At 33.6% G+C, this 8,320-nt stretch overlaps 1 protein-coding gene across 1 annotated transcript; it reads left to right on the forward strand.

The window, feature by feature from the left end:
* The first annotated feature begins 5,751 nt into the window (after positions 1–5,751).
* LOC142171942 (uncharacterized) lies at positions 5,752–7,984 on the forward strand. Its single transcript, XM_075235668.1, has 3 exons — positions 5,752–7,209; positions 7,288–7,684; positions 7,950–7,984. The coding sequence occupies exons 1-3, from the start codon at positions 5,752–5,754 to the stop codon at positions 7,982–7,984; spliced, it is 1,890 nt and encodes a 629-aa protein (XP_075091769.1).
* Positions 7,985–8,320: the final 336 nt, after the last annotated feature.

Below are 8,320 nucleotides of genomic sequence, written 5' to 3' on the forward strand. Positions count from 1 at the left end.
ATGAGAAAAACCACCCAGTGTATGATTTGGAGTTATCAACCATTGTTCACGCGCTGAATATTTTAAGGCACTACCTTTACAGCGTGTCATGTGAAGTGTTCACAGATCCCAGGAGTCTACAACACCTATAAAAGAAAAAAGGATTTGAACTTGAGTCAACGAAGGTGGTTAGAACTACTAAACGACTATGATATCACCATTCGTGAAGTTGGATGTTTTGAAGCATAGACTGGTTCTTGCTTGCGTGGTTTCATGGTCATCTTTGTTTGAGCGCATCAAGTCATTTCAGTATGATGATCCCCACATACTTGTCCTTAAGGACACGATGCATCGCGGTGATGCCAAGGAGGTGACTATTGTGATGATGGGATATTGAGACTTCAGGGCTGGATTTGTGTGCCCAATATGGATAGGTTGCGGGAGCGGATTCTTGGTGAGGCCCGTAGTTCGCGGTATTCCATTCATCCGGTCACCGCAATGATGTGATTATGCTTGTTTGAACATATTAGATCGTATTATTTTAATAAATTTTAATTGTCATCTTATTTGTCAATACGATATACCCAATAATAAAATCTCTATTAAATTAAAGGGACTTATATAGTCATTGAATAACTTTTTTGTTCTGTATTTTTTTTATATTAGCCAATGTTAAGTATTATTACATTGTTAATAGTTTTTTCTTTAGCATATTACTTTGTTTAATATTTTTGTTTGCTCGTTTTGTTTTTGTAATATAATAGAATATACATATTTTAGTACTCTTGAAATATTTTTTATTTTATATTTATTCTATTGTTTTCAATAATATTGTCTGAATTTTAATGAATAAATACACTTTTTATTTTAAAAAAACAAAAATATTTTATTTTAAAACGAACTCTCACCCATGTTTGAGTAGTTAATTTCTTTGTTTTTTATCATTTTTATTTTTTTTATTTTCTTTAATAATTTTTGAATCTTCAAATTTGTTGGAGCTTTGTCCTAAAATTTGACACTTATTAAATTTTTGTTGTTACACGCATCACATTGATTTGTTTCTCCTATTCTATATAGATAGAATAGGTATTGTCTGAATTTTAATGAATAAAATCTCACTTAAATTAATGGGACTTATATAGGCATCGAATAACTTTTTTATTCTAGATATTTCTTTATTATATTATCCCATGTGTAGTATAATACATTGTTAATAGAAATCATTAGCTTATTACTTGTTTAATATTTTTGTTTGCTACTTTCTTTTTAAAAATTGTCTGCTACTTTCTTTTTGTAATATAATAAAAGATATAAATTTTATTACTCTTAAAATATTTGTTTGTTTTAAGTTTATTCTGTTGTTCTCAATAATATTGTCTGATTTTTAATGAATAAATAAACTTTTTATTTAAAAAAAGAAAACCGAAAAAAATTTAAAAGAAACAAAGAAATTAACTAAGATAAACTAACCCTCACCCGCGTTTGAGTGTTAATTTTAGGTAGTTAATTTATTTGTTAATTTCTAATAATTAGTTATTAACTAAATAATTAATTATTAACTAATTATGTCATGTGACTTTTTTCTAGGCTATCACTTGGGTAAATGTGGTGGTTTTTTCTTTGGCATTTAATGATATATAGATATAGATATATAGATAAACATAATTATTTTTATATCACATGCAATTAAATTTTCTTTCTCTTTTAGTTGTAGGATAAAAATTTAACTTTTTTTTTTTATACTAAATTACCTACATGAGAAATTAATTTTGATCTTGATATAAATATTTATATTATTTTAAATTAATACTCGAAATTATTAACTTATTTAAATTTATTAATAATATTTTAAAGTATAATATAGTAAATTTTCTAATATTTTGATTTAGTTATTTATAATTAATTTTAAGTATTATATAGTAAATTTTATAATATTTTGATTTACTTATTTATAATTAATTAATTAAGAAATAAGTTATATGTTGTTGTTTTCTGGTTATGCCATATAGATAAATTAGTTATTAGTTAATAGTTAATTAGTTATACATTACGTATGGCTAATTTTAAGGCTACCACTTGGGTTAAGGAGAGGGTTTTTCCTCTCCTTTTAATAATACTAGTGTTACACCTCACGCCATGCACGGACAAACTTAAAGAATCTTATGATCTAATATATCATATTATTTTAATAAATTTTAGTTGCTATTTTATTTATTAATACAGTCTGTAGAAATATAACAAAATTTATATAATTAAAGGATACACATCAAATAGTAATTAAATAATTTTTTTATTTTTTATTTTATTTTTATTAAATTACCAAGTATTTAGTACTAAATATTTACTAATGTGACTTTTTATTAAATTGTTAACTGGCTTAATATTTTATTCAAAATGAATCAACAAGTCAGCATGATGATTGTGAACACCTAATTTTTGACCACACCCTAAATTCTATACTTTAGTGTAAATATATCTTTTAGGTCTAATCTTGATATTTTAAACTTTTATCTTACTCTTAATAGGTTTTATTTGAAAAAAAATATATTAAAAACTACAAAAATAGTCACATTCTTAGAGTATAAATTTTATTTCTTTAAAAAAAAATTAATTAATTAAAATATATAGTTTTTAAACCATTTAAAGAACATGTAAATATTTAGTTTTCATATATTGTAAGAAATGTTGGTTATTCTTCTTATCACGAGACAAGAATTGCCCACAATTGTAATATTTGATTTCCTAAGAATCATGCTGACTAAGTACAAAAGAAAACAGTTTCCATTTTTTCTTTTCACCTGCACACGACCATTTGCACACAATTACCCCCACGTTTCACGTCACTCACACACGATATCACATACACACATCTAACCAACAACTCACTCTTTTAAGGATAATCTCCATTCATCTATAAATATACACGGAAGAAAAAGAAAAGGGGGGGATCCTTTTTTTCAAAGAAAGGAGAAAACGTTGATTCTAGTCTAATTAAGAAGACTTAGATTTTCATACACGAACACACACTGGTTTGCTCACAAAAGGTTTCTTCACTACCTCTCTTAGTAAACTTGGTTTTGAAATAAAGTATGCTTGAGGTCGGATTTGAGGTTTCCGGTTAGTGACTCCGTTCATGATCTCCGTCTTGATTTGATATTCCGATAGAGCATCGAATTTCTCTTTGTTACTTTTCTACAAAAGGTCAGTCTTTCATTTTATTAGTATTTTAAATTATGCCATGAACAAATATGTACCTTTTAAGCTTCTTAATATTTAATATTAGTTTGGTGAAGATATTAATTTTGAGTATGTTATCATGTTATCTCCATTTTAATCCGATGAGTCTTTGGGTAACATTTTTAAGCCGTTATCGTTATTAGATAATCCATGTTTGATGTTATCTGTTTAAGTTATTTTGAGTTTAATTTGTGATAATAAATCAGATGAGATAACTTTAATTATTCTAACTTTAAAATGTAGTGCAGTTAGTGAATGAAACAATGTTCTTTGAATTCTAAGGTTTTAAGTTGTTAGCCCATTTGTCGAAGCATTTGAACGTTTATAGTGTTACTAGTTTTATGTTTGTTTAAAGTAATAGATTTTATCTTTCTATACTTTGTCTGATGTGAATATAGTTGCATAATTATTTTCTTTTGGAGTTTAAATTTAATTACAATTATATTATGTACTTTTGGCGCATTGGATTATTTTCAAATAGAGTGAGTTGTAACAGAAGGATACATATTTGGAGATTATAGTTTGTTAATATAAGAGAATAGATTAATTTATTAAAACCATACTGTGATATAGAAGTTGCCTTAAAAATTATAGCTTGTTACACTAATAAGACGTGATAGTGATTTGAGTTTAATGATAGTAAGATATGAGTTAAACGAATCCATCTGTGATTAATATTCTAATTCATAAATGTACTATGATGCTTTGGGCATGTTCTTAGTTGATCAAATAATCATAGTTATGTATACGTTCACGTGACATAATTACGATTTCCAAAATTAAAACCAAGGTACACGTTCGCGCGACTTTAACCGAGCAATCTTAATAATAAGAAAATGTTATTAATTATGTATACGTACGCATGACATGATTCTTGACACACCAAACAAAACGAATACACGTACGCGTGATTCATTTTGAGATAATTTTATAATTACGAATAATCAAGCAATTAAAAGCGGTAAAAAGGTAAATGTGCATAGGTTCTAAAATAAGTAATTAAATAATTTAATTAAGCCAGGTATGATTAAAGCGACCGTGCTAAAACCACGGAATTCGAGAGTATCTCACACCTTCTCTCAGGTTAACAGAATTCCTTACCCGGTCTTCTGTGTTCGCGGACCGTAAAACAGAGTAAACTTTCCTCGATTTGGGATTTAAAATAAACCGGTGACTTGGGACACCAGATTTTATCCCAAGTGGCGACTCTGAATCTAATAAATAATTCCATTTCGATTAATGTCACCTAAATTGGAAAAACTCCTTTCTTTCATATTCCCTCGGGAAAAAAGAGGTGTGACAGCTCTGGCGACTCTGCTGGGGACAAGAACCCAGAACTTCTAGTTCGGGGTTTAGAATTCGAGCTTATAAGATGATTTATACTTGGCTTTATTGATTTGATGTTATTAATGTATTTTTGAGTCTAATGTGCTAATTGTCGCTTATGTACCGCTTTGATATTATTTGAACTGTATTAAATTATCTTCTTACGCCTCCCTTCTGAGTCTTCTGAATTTATGGTGCACACGTGCGCGTGGCCCACTTTTCTGTTAGAAGTCATACCAATTAGAACAAGGCTGGGTCAGTAACTAGGCCGGGTAGACTTTCGTGCTCCCGGTACGTTACCCCCACCTCGGCTCAAGCTGTCCGCTTGGGTAAGCCAGGTCTAAAACACTCCCCTTAGGATTTAAACCTAGAATAACATAGCCTCATGCCGGATCCCTAGTAGGAACGTTTGTTTGCATCATGTGCATTTGACTTTGGGGACTCAACACAGGGGTTGGGTCCGTCTAGGACAGGTGTACCCCAAATTACAAGACCATCCTGATGCATCTTATGTGCTACTTGTGCATTATGTTTAATTTGGTTTGTGCATGTTGATCGGTTTCTAAAATAAAATAAAAATATAAAAATATTGAGGGAAAACCAGAAAGAAGAAAATATGAGGGAGAAAATTTACCCGATTTTCGAAAATCTCAGTATTTATCCAAAAAAAAAATTGAATTTTTCAAAAAAAAAAAAAAGTGTCATCCTATTCCTAAAATATTTACGAACTACGCGGGTCTGATTCTCACCGGATGTGAGATATGTAGGCAACCTTCATAGGGTTCGGCCCCATTTTTATAAAATAACTAAAAAAAAAAGAAGAAATGTGTCTAGTATTTTTTTTAATCAAAAAACAAATAAGCAGATCCAGCTTTGGTTAATCCCAAATCATTCCTGTCGGAATAGCCTTAGAACATCTTCAAAATTGTTGAAGGGCTGTTCTCGCAAGAAGGGACGTGTCTGTCAATTGGGTATCACTTTTACCATAATGCCCTTCCCTCGGCCCTAAAGCTATCCTTGAAAGTAAGAAGGGGCCATAGTTGCAAAATAGCCACCCTTTCTTCGGTCACAATTGCAAAAATAGCCCCCCTTTTCGTTGATTTTTCTTAAAATTGAGTTATTTACAAAAGATTGTTTACAAAAGGAGTGCATTGGTTCTGTCTCTTGAGACTAGTGTCAACCCTAACCTTAACCACCCACAGGTACAAAATGAGCACTGTCCAGAATACACCGTTTACCGTTGTAGACGAGGCTCCACTTCAGCTTCAGATGTGGTGGTATGATTTAGGAGAAGATGGTCAGAAATGGGTCACCAAGCACCTGGGAGCCCTCACAGATATTATGAAAATTAAACCACGGGACGATTTGATTGAGGCACTAGTGACTTTTTGGGACCCTGTTCACAATGTTTTTCGCTTCTCCGATTTTGAGCTAACTCCCACTTTAGAAGAGATAGCTGGATATTCTGGGTTTGGTAGGGATTTGAGAAAACAGGAGCTCATATTCCCGAGGGATCTTTCTGTACATCGATTCTTCGATCTTCTGAACATCAGTAAGCAAATCAGAAAGACCAACGTAGTCGAAGGGTGTTGTTCTTTCTACTTCCTGTACTCTAGGTTCGGGCAGCCAAATGGGTTTGAAATGCATGAAAAGGGCCTTAACAACAAGCAGAACAAAGACACATGGCAGATTCATCGTCGCTTCGCCTTCATAATGGCGTTTCTGGGAATTATGGTCTTCCCAAACGAGAAGCGGACCATTGATACCCGCATAGCCAGGGTTGTACAGGTCCTCACTACCAAAGAACATCACACTCTTGCCCCGATCATTTTATCAGACATTTATCGGGCGTTGACTTTGTGCAAGTCCGGGGCAAAATTCTTCGAAGGGTGCAATATTTTGTTACAAATGTGGTTGATTGAGCATCTCCGACATCACCCCAAGTTCATGAGCTATGGTCCGAACAAGGACAATTCCATTGAGAGTTACGAAGAAAGAGTAAAAGATTACAACTCTCCAGAAGGGGTGGAAGCCTGGATATCCCACCTAAGATCTTTAAATGCAAGTCAAATTGAGTGGACTTTGGGATGGCTCCCGCTAAGAGAGGTGATACACATGTCGGCCCTAAAAAGTTATTTGCTGTTGTTGGGTTTGAGAAGTGTCCAGCCGTATGCGCCACACAGAGTTCTAAGACAGCTAGGAAGGTACCAAGTAGTACCTAAGGATGAAGATTTGAGTGTGCAAGTTATTGAGCTACACCCCGAAGCCCCACTCCCCGAAGCTTTAATCCAGCAAATTTGGAATGGTTGTCGCTACTTGAAATATGATACTCAGGTGCCAGATCCTGCGAGAGGTGAGGTAGATCCGGGTTATGCTATATGGTTTGGGAAGAGGTCTCACGTGGATGATGTGCCAAAGCCCAAAAGGCCCACAAAAAGGCCGCATGTTCAAGCCTTTGATGATAAAATCCAAGAACGGTTGGCTTGGGGTGAACGGGAAAAGGGATACAAAACAACTATTCATGTCTTAGAAGAAAGGCTGAGAAACCTCAATTTTGAGAAAGACTTGCAAGAACAAGAAGCCGAAGGGGAAAAGAAGAGTCTGATCTGCAAAAATGAAGCCCTTCGTGTTCAACTTCAACAGATGAAGAAAGCCTTTGAAGTGCCAGTGAGAAGTTGGAAAGACCAGAGAACCATTGCCAATCTGATGGAAAAAGTGCAAGATTATGATTCCCTCTTGGCAAAGACTGAAAAGTCATTGGACAAAGCCAATGAAAAGATCGTACAGCTAAATGAGAAGGCCGAATCAAGTAAGGATCGCCAAGTAACACAATTTGAAGAAAAGAGGGCTCAATTCGAGAGAGAGAAGGCCCATTGGGTACGTTCAGAAGCTCAGCTCCATGCACAATTGGAAGAAATGAGAAGGTACAATAGAGAATACCAGCATGCAGATTTTGATAGGGAGATGGCTCAGGCGAGACTCGAGCAGGCTAGACTTCGGGCTCAGTTGGAATCAGCCTTAGATCGTGAGGGCCACATAAGGGAGATAGCCACCACTCGCCAGCAGCAGTTACAAGATCGAGACCAAAATTTCCAGTACTTCAAAGAGCAAGTTCATAATTTGGCTGTTTACACCGCTCAGAGTTATGTGAACTGCCAAGGGATGGATTATGAGAAGTTTTTGGAGCATGCACCTACTTTTGCCCGTCATCTTGCAGCAGAGTTAGAAAGGATGTACCGTACATTAGGGGGTCAACCAGGGCAAGCCCCACCATGAGCAGATGTTCCAGTGTTTGAAAGCCAGAAGATTGTGGAGTTGAATTATAGTCGTAGTTGTTAGAACTTTTTATGTAGTAGTTATGTTTTAGTTTGAGTCATTGTTGAATCTTTAAAATCGCTGTCTTTTAGTCTTGTCAGAGTTTGGTAAGTCATTTTCAATGTAATGTCCTTTCTGTTATTGTATTATTTCGTTTTGTTAAAAAAAAAAAAAAAAAAACTACTATTATTATTTTTCCCTGAACTACGTAATGGTCTGATTCATGCGGCGTCATGATACGTAGGCAATCCTCATCGGATGCGATCATAACCATAATTAATCTAAAAAAAATGATTAAAAAAAAAATAAAATAATAAAAAAAAAAACCCGTTAAATTCAAGATGAAAATAAACCAATATATCAATAAGCCGGGATGAAACATAAAGCCTTCCAAGATCATTTTAGAAATGAAAATGGCATTAGGTGCATAACATATAATGTGTGATTAATATCTGCAAAATGC

This window comes from Nicotiana tabacum, chromosome 17, assembly GCF_000715075.1.
Source record: "Nicotiana tabacum cultivar K326 chromosome 17, ASM71507v2, whole genome shotgun sequence".
NCBI lineage: Eukaryota > Viridiplantae > Streptophyta > Magnoliopsida > Solanales > Solanaceae > Nicotiana > Nicotiana tabacum.

Bases quoted from the DNA above. Each gene is read 5' to 3' on its own strand.
- LOC142171942 (XM_075235668.1), top strand. From the start codon at position 5,752: ATGAGCACTGTCCAGAATACACCGTTTACCGTTGTAGACGAGGCTCCA. The intron at 7,210-7,287 runs GTGAGAAGTTGG...CTCTTGGCAAAG, and splicing joins AGAAAGCCTTTGAAGTGCCA to ACTGAAAAGTCATTGGACAA. The intron at 7,685-7,949 runs GTTATGTGAACT...GCTGTCTTTTAG, and splicing joins GGCTGTTTACACCGCTCAGA to TCTTGTCAGAGTTTGGTAAG.